General features: G+C 29.6%; 2 protein-coding genes across 2 annotated transcripts in view; one reads left to right on the top strand and one right to left on the bottom strand.

The window, feature by feature from the left end:
• Positions 1–22447, top strand: part of LOC130440979 (neurobeachin) — a 747233-nt gene that overhangs the window by 631141 nt on the left and 93645 nt on the right. The gene's annotated exons all lie outside the window — the stretch shown is intronic.
• LOC130440984 (protein mab-21) lies at positions 13867–15978 on the bottom strand. The gene has a single exon (XM_056774406.1). The coding sequence runs from the start codon at positions 15796–15798 to the stop codon at positions 14701–14703; it is 1098 nt and encodes a 365-aa protein (XP_056630384.1). The 5' UTR covers positions 15799–15978; the 3' UTR covers positions 13867–14700.

A 22447-nucleotide genomic window follows, 5' to 3' on the forward strand; every position in this document is an offset into this window, starting at 1 on the left:
GTGACGATTGATATAACAAGAATTTGATTTTGATTAAATATTTGTATAAGATATAACATAACACAATCAAATAAATACTTCACAGAGAAAACAGCTTATCAAAAACATTTTTTATTGCTAACTGATTATCAGTTTTCACTTGTCACCCTTTAAAACCACTCGAACTACGCTCTCGTCATTTTCCACATATTACGTCTTGTTACTTATCAAATAATCGATTATTTTGTAAGTTCTTGTGCTATGGAAAGAAGAATTATTAACATAGGAAGCTGCAACTATTAGAAATTCAATATTTCAAAAATATAAACGACGAATAATGAATCACTCCTCTGAAGAGCGTGATGTAAATCGACCTTTTTGTCGATATTAACATCCCCAATGTAATTTTAACAAACATAATATATAATTTCTGTTGTCTGAAGTCAACCAATTATATGGTGTGGGAGATATATGAATTTTTGAATTAGATTGTGCTTAAATGAGAAATCTCAGAAAATCTGCCATAGAATTTATAAATATAATAAAACTATTAGGTACATCGAAAGCCATTTTAGTTGTGAATACTAAACAAACTTCTATGCTACTTGGATACGAATCCTGAATTCTGTTATATAACGTTAACAAACTTTATTTTTGACAGCGTTTCATTCCTTATATGCATTTAAGTAGACCAAGTACATCAATACATACGTTTAAGCAAGACGCGGGCGTCAGAAATATTGAAAAAAAAATTAATTAAAAATGTGCTGAAGCTCATCTGAATCAAAGGAGCAAAATATTATATTAGTAGAAGTAGGGATATTTTTTCTGTTGTGTTGTCTCTGATTTATCGACTTGGAAACGTGGCTTTACTTAACCTGAAACAAAATAATCCAGTGGGATTGAATTGCAAAATCTTCGGAGCCAAATAATGGAACTATTATATGAAATGTTTTAATCCTATATACTTTGCATTATTGGAACAATCCACTTCAAAATTAATGGAACACGTAAATAAGAGGTAACGTATCTAAATATTTTGAAACACTTCTGAACGATTGCTAATAAAATATGTAGGTACATATCCAATCAGACTGAAACCATTTTTGTTTATAATTCTTCAATTTAATCGACAACAGCTTTTGAGCCAAATTTTGCAAGGATACAATTCAAGTTGCTGAGAACGGCTTTCTGAATGTACGGTATAAGATATACGATCATGTACGGTATAAAATAGACGAAGTGCACGATAAGTTTGACGAACAGAACAATTATTATGATAAAAAACCTCAATAACTTGCAAGCGTTGCGTTGGTGTATGTTTATTCATAATGAAATGTAATACCAATCTAAATAGAAGCTAATAAATTAGTTGTCAAATAAATCAGAGTTGCCAAATTATATTCGTGAACCTCTAATAAAAATACACCTTTTAGAAAAAAAACAAGAGTCAACAAGATAAATGTCAAAAGAGAAAAAACTATGAATTTCATAATTCATTTTCCGATCCCCATTGATTTTTATCATAAAAATATCGTGCTGATTTCCCTCATAATGAAAGGTGAGGTAATATTCTGATACATAAAATGTAATGAGACTACTTATGAAGGATTTTAGAAGAGCAAATCAACTATAGAATAATTTCCTTATCGCGCGGCACTACAGCTCGGTGTAGGCCTCCTCTACAATGGACCTCCATAACATTCTGCCACTTGAATTGGACGTTGTCCATTCATCTCTTTTTGGCCTCAGACGAAAAGGCGAGATAGAAAAACATCTGGTAGCGAAAAAATCCCCTTGGAAAGCCCAAATTCAGCTTTGCGCTTATCAGGTGGTGGCGCGTCATTAGTTGTTCAACTAAATTGCCTAATGGTAATTGTATTGAAAGAAAGGGATAAATCAGATATACTTTTATATCTTGCAGATTACTAGAAATATCTGTAATATCGAAAGAATGCATATCATAATATGTGATTTGTGAAAAATAGTTTAAAATACATATATACAGACATTTTTAAAAATTTTTAAAAATCAAAATCAAAACTTCAAACAAAAGTTTTTATACTAGAAATAATAAAAAAATAAAACCAAAATCAATTTATTCATACCTTTACCAATAATTAATATATGTATATCACCTGTCTTTTTCATATGCGTTTATGAAATGGTACTATATTATGTGCTATTTGCTTTTAATTTAATTAAATAGTTAATGTTTCATGTCTTCACAATCTGTTCAATACGCTCATTGATAATTGAGTGCGCAAACGCAATGGATATCTGCGTGATTGAGACTAATCTACCCACCATACCGCTTTATCCAAGTATGGTTTTGTACCGAGTTATTGTTGATTGATTTTCCTAAACCGTGTTTTACACATTGTCGGCACGTTTGTTCAAAATACCAACATTAAATTATTCTCATCCTTTCCGCTCATCTGTGGTTATTACTATTACTATTATAAATAATCTCCTGAACGGTCATGTGCTCATACAGAGTGAATTATAGCCTTTCGAAATATTTTTATTCGGTATATTCTCTGCGGGTTTTGCAGGTATTTAGTACTGAGTTACATATGTGGCAGGTTTATAGCGAAAATAATAATTAGTTATTGATGAATTCATCATTACAGAAAAATATCATTTTAGGTACTGTAATGATCTAGATAAAATTTAATCTTAATAAAATAGTGAAAGGCGTACATTACAATTTATTTATATTCAAACAAATGTAAAAATAAAAAGTTGGCTCTATCACTTCAAATTATAAACAAAATTGTCAAAGAAAATCGATCAAGAGATTGAGGCAACATTTGAAGTATATTATATTTGGCAGTTTTGTGATAAAATAAACCGAAAGCAGCTAGCTTTGAAAAATGTATAAAAAAGCACAATCCAACATAGGAATCGACAATAATTTGTATACGGAAGTCTTCTTTGTTCTTCAAGTGAACGACTTTTCTCGTATTAAGACAATCTAATGGCCACTTTCTTCACTCGTAGTTATCTCTCGGTTAACATTATTCTCCAGATAACTCAAATTGTAAAAGGTATTTTTGGGAATTACATTACCCTATTATTTGTAAATTCACAGTTATAACTAAAAGGTAGTTAACCTTTGGGACTTTTGAAGAAAACTATTCGATTTTAAACCTAGAATATATTTATCTGTTGAAGAATGCAACTATGGTTTAACTATTTCATTAAAACAGCCATACGCCGTACACAGCTGGTCAAACAATTATATGTATGAGGCAACGACATTTGGAATATTGTCTATAGAAGAGGGCAATTTATGAATTAAATAGTAATTTAGTTGTTTTAACTACTTTTAACTACCAACCATTAATAATAACAGAAAATACACAGCATGAAGAATTTCTTATTTCTTGGACCTTTTGATATGTTTATGCTTTTAAATCTTTTTGATTTTATGTCTCTTGTGGTTCAAAATTAGTTTTGTTAAATAATTTTTGAAAGATAGATAAAATTGACGTTACGACTTTTCTTTAAGTCAATATCAAAACATGATATTGACACTGACAATTTGCGTATTTATATTGATCAATAGAACACCTTCAGCATGATTATCAAAATAAGAATAGAATCAAACTAGAACTTTGTTCTACTAAGAAAAATTAATTTTTCCTTAGACTTACATCTCAAATTTCTAGCAGTAATCAATGAAATTATTTGTAGTTTTATTAGAATTTACAAAATAGAGATATAAATTTTACTTAAATTATTTAGGTCTTTTTTATCATTAATAGCTTTTTCGTTCTTACGAATGTGAACCATTTCTAAAAATTCTCATTTTCGTGTATTAGATTCCGTTTCAAGAATTTTTGAATTTTTATAGTTGAATTTATATTTTTTTTATATTCCAAGGTTCGTTAATGCCGTTCTATTTTTTTCGTATTAAAATCGAAGCACCCATAGCACAACCATCAATTTGTTTGTGTATTTCATTTTCATATTTGAAGTACATTGTTGTAAGTGTAAGCTCTATAGCTTTTAAAAATTTTGTATTTCTGTGTATTCTTTAATTTTGTACCATCAAGTGTTATAGCACAATTGGTAATGGTAGATCTTGAGTAAACTGTGTTAAGCAAACTTCCATTCCATTCTTTTTACGGGATGTACATGATTGCATTACTGCCGTACCAAAGAATCAAATTGAAAACATAAATAAAAAATTCAATCAATTTTCTTGATGTCACATTATATAAATTTAACAATAACTTAAGAACAGAATGGTATACAAAACCAACTTGGTCATCAAGATATTTGAACTTCAATTCATGTCATCCTATGTCACAAAAAAGATCAGTGATGATAAGTTTGGATGATAGATCTATCCAACTATCCGATCCTGAATTTAGATGCTTAGCTATTCGAAAAGCAAAAACTGCATTGAAAGAAAATAATTATCCGGAAAAAATGATAAATAACATATTAAAGAAAAGGATAAACAGATACTACAATCAATTGAAACACAAAATAGAAACAAAACATCAAAACAGAATATTTCTCCTTACCATATGTACAACAAATAACGAAAACAAAAGAAGTAACATTATATATCAAATGCTTTGTACTCATTGTGACACTGTCTACATAGAGCAGACATCTCAGTATTTAGAAAACATAAATTCAATTATAAAGATTAAAAAATTCTTGAAACGGAATCTAATACACGAAAAAGAGAATTTTTAGAAATGGTTCACATTCATAAGAACGAAAAAACTATAAATGTTAAAAAAGACCTAAATAATTTGAGTCAAATTTATAGCTCTATTTTGTAAATTCTAATAAAACTACAAATAATTTAATATTTGCGATGTAAGGGCTAAGAAAAAATTAATATATATATATATATATATATATATATATATATATATATATATATATATATATATATATATATATATAATATGAATTGTAAAGAATGTTATATTATGAGCGGTTTCTTATTGGGAACGTATCAAGGAAGCAAAGTGGACTAACTTTAATAGATTTTCCGAGCTTTCGAATACTTATGTATTCATCTCTGGGAAATAATTAATGAGGATTTTTAAAATAATAGAGTTCAAAATTAAATATATATATTAACGTTCATAGAAATATTCGAAAGCTTGGAAAATATATTAAAGTTAAGTCCAGTTTGGTGTTTCCTTTCTATGTTCCCAATAAGAAACCACTCATTATATAAATATTCATATATACAATGAGGGTGATTTTTTTATTAGAATGTTATCTTATCTTGGCGTTTCGTGCAAAATCGCAAATTTATATAATAATTGATAAATATTATATAAATTTGATAAAATATGAAATAAAATTAATTTGTTAGAAATATTTTTTAAATGTCAAAAAATAATGTCATAATATATTAGAGAAGATTAATATTAGATATCAGTTTACCTACCTTGGATATATAAGTTTGAAAATTAATTGATTAAATTATAATAAAATTTTTTCAAGATTTTCTGTCTTGTTTATCATTAACTGATAATTTATTTTGTTTTATGAAGATATATATATATATATATATATATATATATATATATATATATATATATAGATTTCAGTTTAGTGAAATATTTGGATAATGTATTATGTCCTTTGTAACTTATACTAATTTCATATTTATTGAAATAATTCGATAGTTTTTTGTAAAATCCTTGTACATATCGTAAGGATAAATGTTTTATGTTTTGATGTTTCGTTTCAGTTTTGTTTTTAAATTGATTGTAGTATATGTTTATCCTTTTCTTGAATATGTTGTTTATCATTTTTTACGGATAATTATTTTTTTCAATGCAGTTTTTGCTTTTTGAATAGCCTTTGCAAGAAAAAATGTGAATGAATACCGGCCGTTTCAATTGTTAGTCACTTTCTTTATTATCTACAGGGTGATTCATTAAGACTGTCCAATCTCTGAACTGTAGATTCTAGACCTCAAAATATGATGATTCTGCTCAATATGCCTTATGCAAATATTGCTAGTTTCCGAGATACGGGGCGTTTAAAGTTTAAATTTAAATTTTGATTTTCACAATAATTTTTTATGTTTTCACAATTTCTCTTTGAAAATTGGCAATTTTACGTTTTTTGGCATGAGGAATCATAATTTGCACTCTAATTTAACATTGCTCATAGAGGGCGCTAGTTACACTTGTTTGTGTTAATTAAATCAAAGTAAACTTTTTTTGGGCTAAACTTACAACTAAAATAATAAAAAATATTAAAAAACGTTAAATTCTACAAAAAAAAGTTACTCTTCTTTGATTCGTGTAACTCAATTGGTTATCGAGTTCTAAAAAGTTCAATAAATTTTAATTTTTTCATAAAAAATTTTATTATTCCTTTAATATGTAACAATAACAAATTTGTAAACAAAAATAAAAAAACCTCAAAGCATATGCTCAAAATGCCCACCTCGCTTTAAGACAAAATATGTGGGTTTTGCACGTTCGTCAATAATTAAACGAACAGTTTCCGCATCTTTGAAGTGAGTTTGCTTGGCCACCAAGAGGCCCTGATTTAAATCGTTTGGATTTTTCAATTTGGTCGCAAATTAAGGCATTAGTTTACAAAGAAAAAATTACTTCTCTTTCACAATTGCGACGCAAAATAGAAGAAGCCGCGGATGTAATTAAAAATAATAGACAAGGATTATTTGATATTAAGAGATCTTTACGAAAGCGGATCATAAAGTGTATTGAAGTAAATGGTGCGGAAATGCGTGCGAGAATAACAATACTCCGATACTTCAATACCGAAACAGAAAATATTTTGTGGTGTTTCTCATTCAACGGGGTATCCATTGTGTCTACTACATCACTGATTGTACTCGTGAACATCTATAATTGTGGGTTTTGAATTCCTATTTTTAATACATATTTATCTATACAATATACGAAAATTTAGTATGATTTAGAAACGGAATATAAATGAAACATGCTTCAGTTTTTGTTGCAACACACATTGATCACCATCATATCAATAAATTCCTGAAAATTATCACCGAAACTATCACTTTTTCATGTTTAATTGTCACATTGTGCGACAAAGCAAAACAGTATGTATAAAAAAAATAACATCAGATGCATATGCTTCTATGTTTTCAGAGACATGTAATAATCTGTAATTTGTCAATTCAACAACAATGGATGATAATGGAAAAACCCTACTGAAGATAATGTTGATTTTAACCCAAAGCATTTTACTGTAGTCCGAATTAATTATTTGTAAAAAATAATTGGACATTTATAAGGAACCTATATAGGACATATTGCTTAAACCACATCAAACAGCCACATGTTTAATTTTAATTAAATCAACACATCAATTAGGAAATCAAAGTTATCGTCAAAATAGCAACTAGCTAGTAGAATCGGCCAGTCGCTCTCCTACACCGCTTTAATATTATGCAAGATTTTTGAGCCTTAAAAGGTCTCTAAAATTAATAACAAGTTTCTTGAAGAGATATTTTAAACAATTAGTAGGTATCTTTCGTTTCAATTTTAGCTCCCTCTATATATGTAAATGTGAAAATGCTACCTTTCATTCATTGGTTGATTGTTAGCGAAAGAAGATTCCAGAATAGTTAAAAACTGGTCTACTGAAAAAATGCAGCACAAAATCGAAAGAAGAAGTAGCTGAAACTGAAAAATTCCTTAGAAGCTTTTTGTTGTAATGTATTAAAATATTTTGTATCACGTACTGAATAATTTTGTTTGTTTCAATAAATTAAAGCTGAATTAACTTTTGAAACGTTATAAAATTAAGCAAGTATTGTTAACTATAATTAATAACATATTAATGCACTTAATGAATTACATTATTTATCACGGAGATATAGGTATGAATGTTATTTTTTGACGTCAAATTATATTATAAGGTATTCACTAAGGAATGTTTATAATGGTTTTTGTTAATTTTTCAACGTATTGAATAAATTCGATTAGAAATGTGACAGATGCGGGACATTACTCTCCTATTCTTGGCGAACATATAGGCTGTTTTTGTTTACCCACATATTTGAACGTTTATAGTTCATTGAATAATTAATTACTCGTGTTTTTTATAGGCGATTATCCAGTTGCTCATTCCTGTAGGTAGTGATCAATAATAAGATATTTTAACCACAGTAGTTAAGTATCTATATACAAGAAATATTTCTCAGAAAAAAAATGATTCGTATTGAGAGCTGCTTCATTTTATAATTAATATGTCGTACCTGATTCATTGTCTGATTACATCATATAATATAATATAATATATATAATTGGATATGGCTTTATCGATTTTCAAGATGTTCTCCATTAAGATCAATACCCTTTTGTACTTTTTCCATTCTAATTGAGGTACCTCCAAAACATGTAATTTGATTGCATCAATCGTTTCCTCGGGTATAGAAAAACGTTGGCTTCGCAATATATTTTTTCTACGGCATAAGAAGGAATAATTGGGTGCCAAATAAGCACATAAACGTTTTTGTTTGAACTGATATATGAGAGCTCGCATTGACGTTGTGGAGAATGATTCGCCTTCCGTGATTGGTTTCCTTCATTTAAAGTAATGAATAATAATAAAAATGTCAAACTCTATGATGGCAATATCAGATTTGACATATCCACATCGGTATTGCCATATCTCAAAACTTAGGTAACAACCCTTCTTGCAATAAACATCTTACATTACTTCAATCAATACTATTTCACAAAATCCATTACGCGATCGAAGTTCGTGGTTAACATTTCTAAGAAAATTATTCTATACTCTTTTCATGGTAAATCATTTGTTTTTCAAGTATCCTCATAAAAAATTCCAAAGTATTGATATTTGGGAAAATCTGTGGGCATTCAATAGATCCCATTTAGTTATCTAGAAATACAGCTTTGAGATGATCAAGAACAGGTCTTGTGAAATTGGGAGGCGCACCATCTTGTTGAAAACCGATGTTTCTAAACCGATCATTAGCATGTATGGTAAGGAAAGAAATAGGCGAAATGCGGCACTAATTCCAAATTATAAATACTTTAAATGAAGTTTCGCCAAAGAATTTTGGTCCTAGAATTTGATTTCCTAATCCTTGTTCAAACATTCTCTTTTTGTGGGCACTCACTGTGGCTTTCCCTTTTTCGGTGTCAAGTTTCATCCGCTTAGTAGATACAGTTTTCATTATTTTGCAATATTTTCTCCATTTTCGTGTGCTATAGCATTAGTTTTCTTAGTTTTGATACTCATTTAGGTTTGGTATCTTGAAAATCATCCACCCGGACTCACTTATGTAGAATTAACGAATTTTTCCAAAAATAAACGGAAAATGATTACCGCGTCCCATTATCGCTTGGATGGAACCACAGACCACCTGACATCCGTATGCGTTAACTAAGAGCTTTAATAAAATCTAAGAGTATCCGAATCAGGTATAAGGAAAATAATGGAGACAAAAAAAACAAATTGATTAATTAATTAATTATCGAGATTGTCCCGGAAGGAGATTGGAAATATGAATTCAGAATGACAAATTATTTAGAGAAACTGAGCATTAATTGTTAATTTTCACAGATTAAATACAAATATTCCAATTCTAAAGATAATTTGATCCGATATTTACGTGTCTATTGAAAATCCACCATTCGCAAGCAAATTATATTTATACATACATAATACATTGTAGATACTTATCTGATCCATACATTGTTTTTTATAGGGTGTCATAATAATCGTGATCAAATCAAAAAATAAATTAACTTCATTTAACCCATAGTTTTTAGATGAAAATTCTTAGCTCCTGTGCAGTGGCGTGTAGTTTAGTGGCGCCTGACCCCTGCTGTGTCAGACCTGCCCTCAACCACCGACGGTTGACGTGTGTATGTGCTGTTCCCAAATACCTTTACAGAACCGGCTTTAATAATTATATTCATAACTACTATCCTATACGTTACTCATGTTTTCAAATAAATAAATCACCAAAAATTTCAACCAATATTAGTATTTTTCAGAATAAAATATACTATTTCAGATACATATATGTGAATATGATGATAGTTATTCGCCTCATAATTATTATTAAACTATTCATTTCAAAATTACGTAATTTTATTAGAAGATTATCCAACACTGACTAAATCTTTCAGTTCTTATTATTAACAATTAGTAAATTTATAATTAATGAACTAGTATATATTTTCTTAATATACTAAGATATGAACTACTATAATATTGCTGTTTACAATTGTCAACTGAGAAAAATTTTAAACTTATTGAAAGTGATTTAAAATAAACTGCTTGAAAATTGTATCGAAACTAACTTATAAAATTTAAGGAAACTCATAAATTCTGAGATTTAGCTTAAAAAATTACTGTTTTGGTCACGACGTGTGACTCACAAGTTTATAGCACACAACCACCCCGAGAATTTGTGTTCATGGAATACTCAAAACTTTTCCTGGATACTTATATATTAGTTGTATGTGGATAACAAGGTACTATTTTAATTGAAACCGTAACATCAGAAGCATTCAAAAGACATTAATTGTTACATAAATCCGACAAGATTTGTGAAGCTCTCTATGGGTAGGGACTGTCAGAAAACCCTTTTGTAAGTAGTAAGTAATCTTCGGTTGTCTATCTTTTATAGTAACGTTTAATAATTGTTTGTAATCTAGGAAATCATTCTAAAACTTGGGACTGAATTGATCAAAGAAAAATGTCAATAAACATGAGAATTTTTTCCTCAACTAAAACTGTATGTTAGTTGAAGAACTAAAAGTATTGATTAGTATAGGTAGGTTTCTCATTTGGTAGTTGTAGTCCCTGAAGAGATAAAAAGAAGTTTGAAATTATAAAAAAAATTTTTCTTTTCTTGAAATTTTCAAAACTTGAAACATTTTGGGGTACAAATTTTAGTATTCTTTCTCTAAGTCAAATAAAAGAAAATTTGTTTGGCATCGAAATAACTGAAGATACTACAATACAAGCCACTTCTAATCTTAGTTATTTCGGATATCATTCTTCTATAAGCTTCAAGAAAAACACTGGAAACTGAATGAATTAATAGAACCTGTATCAGATGAAACATCATGTTTATATTTTAGATACACATAATCAATCATAATAGTCAATTTTATAAAAGGTGTTCCTCTTATTCAATTTTCAATGCTCTAGATTTAAATTTTATATAAATTCATGTGAACCATTTTATAAATCAAACTTAAGGGGCAATTTCACTAGGGGAGTATACCTAATAAGACAATTATGCATACAACACATCGTTTTCGACAATTATACAATACATTGCAACTTATATGTAATAAGGACTATTGAAATTATTAATTATGACAATAACAGACTAAAAATGATACAGGTAAAAAAAATTTTTGCCCGCGGTTTTGCAACTGTTCCTGATTAATTTTTGGGGGCAGAATCCGAAGTAGCTTCTATATTTTGTCCATTGCTATAAACAATTTTTAAAATTGGATTCATGTATTTGTTTATTTATGATTTTCTAGTGTGGAGTTTATTAGGGTAATAATGCTGAAGGCTCCAACAATAGAGGGTCAGAATGTGGATATCCTATCGTCCTTGATACCCATCTTCCGTGGTTTTAATGTTATGATGAAATTTTTATCCTGCTCCCTTTTGAATGAGTGAGAAATAATTTTGTTGTTTTCTTTTACACTGTAGTTGCCACATACATAACCAAAAATATTGGAATGATTCATACAGCTACGACTCTTTGTTTGTGCCATTGTTTAGATCACTGTTATTATATTATATTTTTAAATGAAACTATGCGAAAAATCGAGTACGACCAAGGGCCAAGTTCGTAATTGTCTCACAATAAGGTTGATTCAGGTATAATACAAATATATATTTGGCTGATTAATTTCGGTCGAAGTTATGTTTAGTTCTTTATTTTTGACCAGTAAAACTCAACTAAACCATATCTCAAAGATTAGAGTTGCTAGCAAAAAAAACAGTTGAAATTAGTTGTTGGATATTCGAAACCATTTCTTTTTATTTTTTGACCTCTGTAATAAGTTAACATTTATAAATGTTAAGAATCAATTTCTCATTTCACACTTTTCATAGTCAAAAAAACACTACGAATACTGAAAAAAAGCGAAAAATCATGTAAGATGTTGATCGGAGCTATGCATTGTGTTAAGAATAATTGTTCAGATATAAGTGAGGGATTGATATGGCAAGTAGCCAAAAATCTGAAAGAATCTAACACGAGTCGACAGATAATTCATGAAAATTGCTACCGCTCTTTCTTACAATCGATGTAATTTTTCATAATAAATGTTTCGAAACAAGGTTCATAGACGGCAATCATCATTTTGGAAAAATCATTTTGAGTTCATTGACTATCAATATATAAATCTTCTCAACAACCACGTATTTGAGCGGCATCTTTAATTTATTTAGTTAACAGTGCTTCTTTTGGTCAATTTATTCCTTTATATGTTTTGCAATATCTACAAAACAATAGATACTTGTTTCGGTTTTTGCATGTTATAATTATCTGAATAAATCTAGGAGATAATGGATCTTGTAATTTCGATATCAGTAAAAATAGATTGGATAACTTGTTAAAATAAACTTGAACAGAATCTAACAATTGCAAATATAAAGAAATATTTAATTTAATATGGACATGTAAAAAGGTATAAAAAATCCAATCGAGATCCTATAGAGAGACAGATCAATAAAAGAGGAATAGACAACATATTAGAAGAAGTGTAGACAACTTGTTGATAAAAAAAGTATACCCTATAACTATCATTGGACAGAGAATGCATACATATTCTAGGTACCTACTAAGGATTTGAAAGAAGCACTACCAAAGTTTTCAATTCATCGACATAAGACTTATATCAATAGTAACTTTTATTTGGTTAATAATTTTCATGTTAAATAGTAGATATATTTATGCACATGGGGTTTGAGGTGGTATTTTTTATCCTAAAACAATAACTAGAAAATAGAAAGGCTTCGTAAGTAAAATATCCTGGATCGTCTTATTATCTAGATCCGATCCAGGTATTACTGTGGAATGTGGAGAAAACCAACTTCATAAATTCACTATTTGATATATTCTATTCCATATCCGTAAAAAATTCGGAAACACATAAAATTTAAATCATAAATTAACATTAACGTCTAATTACTTTAGGTATATGTGTACATTTAGGTATAGATTAAACTAAAGTATTTAAGGTATTCCGTGGTAAAGGAAGTCAGTTTTAAACGCCTTAATGAATTGATTTTTCTGTAACCGCCAAGAATATAAATTTGGGAATGATTTATTAAATCGATAGAAGGGGAGAGTGTTGAACCTGGGAACAAAAAAATTGTTTGATTTTTCTCTAATTAAAAATTAAACTTAAGTTCTTTGAACTTCTTTACTTTCGAGACGTTTTTGGATTTGTACGTAGGTGACTTGAACTTGGTACCTTGGTACTTGGTACTTGAGCTTGGTACCTTATAACCAACTTGAAAAGACGCGGTAGATGGAAATTGGATAAGAGGGATATGTTGAAATTTTTTCATAAAATAAAATTCAGAGATTGATAAGGGCCATAACAAAATTGATATCTTGAAACCAGGGAAATTAATGATGCGTCTAATTCTAATTAAAACTACTCATATTAATACGTATATACGATGTTGGAACTTATGAAAATGACTATATAAGAAAAATTCATACAATTGATTGATAAGGAAGATGAAATCGAAACAAAACGAAAAATAACTCGTGAGTCAAATTGATTTGTGGTACATACTTTATGATTCTATTGAAAATCTTTGTTAAATTGATTGATAAATGTGGAATCAATCACTTAAACGAATTTTTCTTCTTTAAAGATTTAATATGTACATATTTTTTAAATCTGATGATAATAATATTAAAAAAAAAACAATATTATAATTTTATATTACAAATTTATTTCACTATATGATGAAAAACAGTAACTGAATATAATTGTCTAATATACGATTGAATGCCTTGCTCAATTAATGTTGATTGATTATTACTTAGCTAAAGATAAGAGTTTAATTTCAACTCCAAAATGACTTATTTTCACATAAATATAACTATTTACAGCGAAAACATAGCTTTCATCAATTTTTTAATTGTCTATCAAAAGTTATAATGAAAAACGGCAATTGTTGTAAATATTTTTATTTTTTATAAAAATACCACATTGTGCTCAACGTTTTTACTACAAAAAACAACGTGGTAGAGCAAACTCCAATTTTATAATAAAAACTTTTACAATATTTTTTCAAATAAATATACTATATACTACTTAAAAATACTAGATATATAAAAATCACAGTCTAGCATATCGAAAATTCATCGTTTCCGATATTTATTATAATTTAATAAAAAAAAAACAAAAGCTAACCAAACAATTGATTAGTTAAAAATAAAAACAATGATGATCTCAACTTATAATTTATTAAATTATTTTTATGTCAATGCTTCCGACCATATAAACATAATAATCGAATTCACACGAATGCTTTATTCAGAAAAAATATCAAATACTTACCTAATAATCATAAGTACTCAAAAACCTTAGTATTATTAATATAATATTGAAATATATTGAAATCAAATAAAAAATTTGATCATTATAAAAATAATTTAATAAATTTGAGGTTGAGATAGAATACTTACAGTGTTCTTAACAACTATAATTTTTCAAAACATCTAGAGTTAGTTAACATTTCCCTTGTTAGTCTCCAAACTTGCTTAGACGCATTTTCTAAAGCACTAGGTGATTTACCTTTAAACAAATCTAAATTGGGTAAAAAATAATGTGGGCACCGTTTACACTGTAAACACGAAATGAGCTGTAAGAAGATACCGTTGATTCTATCGGCGATACAAGATTCATCCCACTCAGACTCCCGCGGATGTTTCTCACATTCGTAAAGTAACAATGTTTTCATATGGTATCCAGTTACAGGATTACCTGGTAAATCTAAATGTCGATCTCGAAGTGTTTTCAATATACTTAAGCACCTTCGTCTGCAACCACCTTGTAATAGACGATTTTCAGCCTCTATGAATGACAATACCCATGCATCTCCTTCCATAGCGGATTGTTTACCTTGCAAAGCGATACATTCTTTCGAAAGTAAATCAAAACCCTCTGTTTTCACTTCCACCACTATATTAGGATGCGGCCAAGGGATTTGAGGCAGAGGCCAGTGCGCTGCACTTCTGGGCCACAAACCGGCACATTTAAAAGCTGGAGTTATCTGCACTATATATCTTTCACGGATTCTCAATTTCACTTCTGTAGTATCTGCTATCATTTTCACACTATCTCTGTACGAACATTTATCACAAGCTTGTGCTACAAGAGTTTGAAATCGCGATCTCATTTTTCTCGCCGACAAGTACCCAGACGCTGTAATAAATTCTACCCATAAAGACATTGATCTTTTTCTTCCGTCGCTCAACTTCAACACAGCACACCCCGGCAACGTACCGTCGTCGACAAAATTCAACACTCCCATTTGATTCAAATAAATCACCACTTCAAATTCACATGGTGATATAACTTCTAATCCATCAAATCGGCCATTGTAATCGGTGAGAGAAGATATGAATCTCGGTTCTTGTACTTCGACTTCTTTTAATACGTCTTGAACTACTCTGCACACCTCCTGTATCGTTTTCGAAGTTTGCAATTTTCTCGCTTGTACTTTTTCCGTATAATATTTGTTGAGTTGATAAACCATTTTGGATTGAGCGGCCAACATATCCGGCGGAACGAGCATCTTCGCGGTTTCGTGGCTACTAGAGCCTAATTTTTCCGCCGGTGCCACCTTGATTACGATGTTTTCTTCGGGTAAAACGGGGTGGGGGTGGAATGTTTTCCTTTAACGTTGATATCAATGTCGAATCGTTATCGGATACTTCGCGGTTGTCGGTGATGAATCAGCTAACACTGTCGTAACAATACTGTTTAATGGAAAATGAGAAAGGAACAGGTGAGGTAGGCTCCTCCTTCTTTGGGCTGATACTTACCCTATGACCCTCCCACGGAACATAACCAATGGGAGCCAACGTATACGGTTGCTATAGAGTTTTCGATGGGAGTTTTGAGATGGGGGAAAAGTGATCGATTGTGTTGATATCACAATAGAAATAGTCGAAGTATATACAGTTCAGTGGTTTGTTGTTGATAATAACGAGAAGTTTACGGCAAAAATGACCTGAGTGTTGAAGATATTTTTTCCATGAATAACGATATATCCTATATGGACTTTTCGAATAATATGTTAAATGAGACAACGAAAAAATTTTATGAAACTCTAATCCCAATTATACAAGTATCGTTCTATTGAAATTTTATATAGATACAAACATATTTCGAAATTCAAAAATAATTTTGTACTTTGTATTGTGTACTTATTTTCTTTCACTATCACTTGTTGTCATTTATGTAGGAAACTTAAGTTTTAATTAAATTGTTGTTTGTTTTGTCTGTTTTCAGTTGAATATTAACCTCGTATTTCTTAAATCTACCACACTGCATTCAACATGGATTTCTTTTTAATTATTTGCTCTATTTGGTGCTTCGTAAGTACATTTCGGCTGTAAAGATGTGCGTTGTCTCTCACAAAAATTCTATGTTTCGCTCTAAAGAGAAGAAAATCAATTTGAAAAAACTCAGCTGTATATACTGATTTGTAGTTGTTCTCTATTCGATGACGCTTCTGTATGACATTCTTTAGACGAATTCACCTAACCAGTGGTGTTGTGCTAATTTTTTTTACCAGAACGCGTATATATAATTATATAGACAGGGCCGACCCTGGGTAGGCGGCCGATCTGTGCGGTCTCATGTCCCAAATTTGACGACGACGGGGAGAGATTTCCCCCAATTTTCGACCGTCGCCAGGATCGGCCCTGTATATAGCATAAAAGAAAGGAAACTAAAATCATTACGAAACCCATTTTGTATATATATATATATATATATATATATATATTTATATTTATTTATATATATGTTTATTACAATAATAGGAACTTTAATAAAAATTAGTTAACAAATTATAAAATACGCATAGTAGATAAGTACTCAAACAATATTTCATAAATATTTTTAACAATACATGAAAACGCCAATGGTTTTTATAAAACTGTGGTTGAATTTTTCTTGTTTTGTTGTCATCCGCTGAACGATGAACGTTTTCAATTAATATTTTATTTATTTGTTCATTTAAAATAATATTCATATCACTGAATCCGCGCTCGCACTCTGCCGAACTGCAAGGTACAATATTTATGTATCGAATTAAGATTTCTACATCTTCAGGAATTACTTTGCCTACAGTATCAATATAATCGCTAAACGCATTGATACATTGCATCGGTGATGTTGAATTAAATCTGGTGCATAATGACTGGATTTCATTTTCTCCATAGCCAATTTCAATATCTGTTGGCCACTCCGTTGGATCTAGTACTCGAAATTTACTTATCAAATCAGTTTCTGTATGTAGTCTTCTAGTCATATTATTAATGAGACTTACAAGGAATTGATTTCTGTTAATAATAGTAATTTTATGTTAATCTGTTAAAGTTAATGTTCCTAATTTGACAGCCTCTAATGCTTCTATGAGTTTGTTTCCTTTTTTAACGTCTTTTAGTGATTCCAAATAGCGAATAGTTCGACGGATCAGTTTGTTCGCATATGCTATCGTTACACTTCTGTTCTGTAACGCTTCAAACAAGATGGAAAGCTTATATAAAACTCTGATCAATTTTTGAACGAGTTTAATCAGTTACGGCTTGATGAAAATGTTCAGCAAAAGATTTTAAATTTTGCCAAACTGCATTAACAGTTCTGAATGAACTAGCCATCTACCTTATTCCTAAAACACGTCCTATTTTTTTAATTTCTTCTCCCAAATTTTCCGCGCATGATTCAAGTTCGCGTTGATTTTTAGGAGTTTAATGATAATTGGTATATAATTTATCCATAAATTTGTGAAAATCGTTAACTGAGAGCTCCAGAGGATGATTTAAAAAGTGCCACATGATTATTTTTGGAAATTTATTCAATAATTTTGTAGCCACTCCTGACATTTTTCCTAATATTACACTTGCTCCGTCACTAGTAAATGCAATTAAGTTTTGTTTCAAATCATTCTCGTCGAAGCCATATTTTTCCAAATTATTTAAAAGGTATTCTGTAATGGTGGATGCCGTTTGATCGGAAAATTCTATTAAATAAAAAAAAAGGAATCGTGGTTCGCTGATTTTATTTATTTCGAATTTTAAAAATATAATTAGAGTAGATTTTTTACTTTATGTTGTAGATTCAAAAATGAGAATCGAAATCTTTCCATTTGTTTTAATAATTTCTGAACAAATTCTTAATTTCATATTATTGGATATGTGATTAATTATATTTATGCAGGTATATCTGGACCGTAAACCAGGTGCCAAAATTGTTCCATTTAATTCTTGCAATTGCAATAAATTATAATAATCCGAATATGGTCGGTCGTGTTTGGCTAAATAATAAGCAGTTCTAAATACTAAAGACATGCTCTTAATAGACGCCTTATTTAAATTGTCTATTACATTTTCTATTGGCTGATGCTGTTCGCTGTTTAAATTTTTTTCTGAATTAATGTGCGCCATTGTTTTCGCTTGTTCAAAATTTTTTTTCTTAATGACTCTAACTGCGATTTTTTATCTTTACCGTAGTAAGAAACGGATGTGGAAATCCATTCCTTTGAAATATTTACACCACGGGTTTTAGATACAAAAAGAGCAACCTAATTTTCCGGATTCGGAAAGTAACCAAGGAAACGGTCTTTTCTTTTCTAACTACATTTCCGCACTCCAAATATTAGGCCACGAGACTTCGTCAGAATCGTTATCATTATAAGTACTTGTTGTCGTTGACGTTGATGCTATGGCTGCAACAGATTCCAGTAGATCAGCGTTGAAGTTGGTGTTGGATACTTGGCTCAATGTTGCATTTTACTAAGTCATTGACGTATCTTCGCTGCTAGTTCTGAGTTTCTTTTTAAAAAAATCGGTGATGCTACTGTTTTTTTCTTTTTTCACGCATCTTGAAATTACTAATAAAATAAATACTATTATTAATAGGAAAAAAAACTGATATTTTTTTATTAACAATGAAAATGAAATATACTTACACTACAAGTTTATTAGATTAAAGATTATAGAAAAATGCAACTACTACATACATATATGTATGATGCGCACGTAATCTTATAGCGAGAGGTTCTTAGAAATATGCGAAATGAACACTAACACTTTTAAATCGACACTTTGACTTAGGTAGCGTAGGTAGCGTGCATAGAATATTTTGCTAACATTAGTACTTATTAATCTTATTATTACATTGTATGTAATAAAGGTTTTAATGCATACAATAGTTTTTTGTGGCACTTATTCACTAACTAAAACTTCCACTTTCTATGAATGTGCTGTCGTAAAGATGGTTTGACACTGATTAAAAAAATGGTTTTAAATACTCAAATTCTTACACTAAGGGTGGGAAATGTAAAAACTACAAAGAAGGGAATTTCCCAGCAATGCACATTTCAGATGAAAATCGGTACGTTTGTCGGCATTTTTCTTAGCATCACATTCCAATACTGGAAACCAGCATGGCAATAAACTATACCAGGGATGAGTAACGTACGGTCCGTGGGCCGCTTGCATTAAAACTTATGTACGACATCTTTACTTTTTTAAAATTTTATATTTTTTTCTTCTAATGTTTATTATAAATAAAGTTTAATTCCCGATGAACCAGTTCGAGTTTCGGTTCAGCAGAAAAAAAACGTTCCGGACTCCGGTTCACGGTTCGGAAAAACAAGCTGATTCGTTCCGGTTTTTGTTCCCGTTCGGGTTCGGTTACTTATAATACATACAAAAATTAGCTATTTTCAAAAATAAGTAAGTACCGTAATTTCCACATGAAAATGAATATTGTTTACACAAATGCATAAGTATTTTTGGCATTTGATATTAAGCCTTTTACAATTGACACTAACCTAACATAATATCTATGTCACTTTATTTAATTGACGCTTGAAAAGAACAGAATGTTTGAAAAAATTAATTCTATACCTAATTCTGTGTATATACATTCAATTACTTATATTAGTTTTTTCCGGTTACAATTAGGTTTGAATACGATTTGTATTTTCAGTTCAGTATCTTTCAGTTGTTTCTTTAACGTTTTATAAATATTTTTTTTATAATAAAATTTACACCAGGAGTCAAAATATTTTTTTACCCGACAGTGAAAGTTTTTGTTTAAAATGTTACTAAACTTCAAAAAATACCTGCAGGAGTAGAATCCAATTTACTTTTACAAAAGAAGGTTCAATTAATAGATACATCGCCAACATCAATTATTATAAAAATTGAAAATTAACAGTATGGAATTGTTCTTTTGAAACTTTCTCTGTTTATATATAAGTACAGGGTGTAAACTTGAAATCGTAGCAACTTCTGTATATGGCCCTAATGGAAAATTCTAAAATATGTAAAGCAACTTCACACTTATTTTTAAGGGGAAAAATTGATGTAGTGGTGAGGTAATTATTATTGACGAAAGTGTACTAATTATAGTCATTCCGCAACTTGCACGAATCCTACTGACTGCACCAATTATGGGGTTTCGTAAAGAAAATCGTTTTAGAGAAAATCCAAATTCATTTTCTCAAATGATACAAAGTACCGAACTGGACAAATTGAAAAAAATACGATATAGAAATCATGAAGTTAAACAATACTACAGAAGGTCTGGTCTTAACTAAATGAACGGAATATATATTATAAAATGATCGCTGATAAGTCTTTTTATCTGACTGAAGGATGTGGTGTCTTAGACCGAGTTACGAACTTTTTTTAAAAAATTGGTTTTCGTCATAATTCCTGTAACTACCTACTTTTTTAGTGAATTGTAAACAACTCATTGCATAATTACTTATAACCTTATTTATAATAAATAATAAAATAAATAATTTTGTTTTATGAATAAAAGTTGGAAAATTAAAAGCTTTTCAAAATTTTAATAAAAATAAGTTTATTTAATTTACATTCTCAAGTTTTCAATACTTTCTATGTTATTTCTTACATTTGAGCAATATAAGTTTCAATATACGATGGCTACATCTTAATTTTTACATCATGCAGAACATTTTATAAAGATCCATTTTTGATTCATATTATTAATAAAAAAGTGTCCAACACTATGTTGCGAACTTAAAGACTAGATATTGCACTATATGTGTTCTGAATTTTTCAACAGCTCACGTATTTAAAAAAAGAAACTGGCAATTAAACTATCTACCATTGAAAAATTATGGATAGAAAAACTACGCTATGGTATCTCTAATGTTTAATCTAAATCTGCGGCTTGAAAGCGATCACCTGTCAAGTTATATTAATTCAACTTGTACAAGATAATTTTATGACATAACGAAATAACGTTAACGACTTATTTAGTTTATTAATTTAGAAGTGGATAAAACTGTTGAGTAATTAACAGTTAATAATTAATTAAAGATTGTATGAGACGGTGCATTATTAATAAGGAAAACTGTCGTGTTACAAATAGGTGCATTTTTTGCTAAAGTTCAGGGTAATATTATTATAAAAATAATGACAACAATCATTCCGTATAGTAATTAGCTTCTTTAGACTTAAAAATTATACTTCTCTCTAAAACAAAAAATATGATTCTGTTTAATATACTCATAATCGTGCAATCCATGGTCTTCTTAAGATTAAGATTTTAGATTTAAATATTAAAAAAAGGAACTTTGTTTGAAGATCTAAGTATTTAAACCAATCAAATGGATATAAAATTAATTCAAATTTGCAGAATCTCATTATAAATATAATAGAATATCAAAAACCATGCCAATAGCTAATCCTATTCAGATTTTCAACCAACGAAACTATTGCTAATCCTGAAATTCAAATCTAGTATTAAACCATTATCTTGTCTCGATCGTTTATCAACAGTTTATTTCAAGAATTTCTCTACTTTGTATTTGCTGGACAACGGGTTTTCTGTGGTTCACCGCACCAGTAAACAACTAAGTTACATATGAAGCATTTGTCATTTTTTGTTTTCTTTTCGACAAAAGTTATAGTAAAGTAAAGCCCTTTTACTGGAAAGCGATGAAATTGTTTGCTGGCGACGAAAATACTTAAGAAGTATAAAGTAGTACAGAACAGAGCAGAAGAAAATCTTTTATCTTGATGAGACGTGGATATACAGTACCAAAAATGTGACAAGACAAAAATATAACCAGTGCTCACCAAGCTTTCATGGAAAGCCTGTCAACGGGTATTAAGGTGCCTTCAGGTAAAGTGCAAAGACTAATAATCGTCCATATTGGAAGCGAAGAGAGA

This window comes from Diorhabda sublineata, chromosome 3, assembly GCF_026230105.1.
Source record: "Diorhabda sublineata isolate icDioSubl1.1 chromosome 3, icDioSubl1.1, whole genome shotgun sequence".
Classification (NCBI taxonomy): domain Eukaryota; kingdom Metazoa; phylum Arthropoda; class Insecta; order Coleoptera; family Chrysomelidae; genus Diorhabda; species Diorhabda sublineata.

What these genes read in the sequence shown, in the direction of transcription:
- LOC130440984 (XM_056774406.1), bottom strand. Translation starts at nt 15,798, where the DNA reads ATGCTCGTTCCGCCGGATATGTTGGCCGCTCAATCCAAAATGGTTTAT.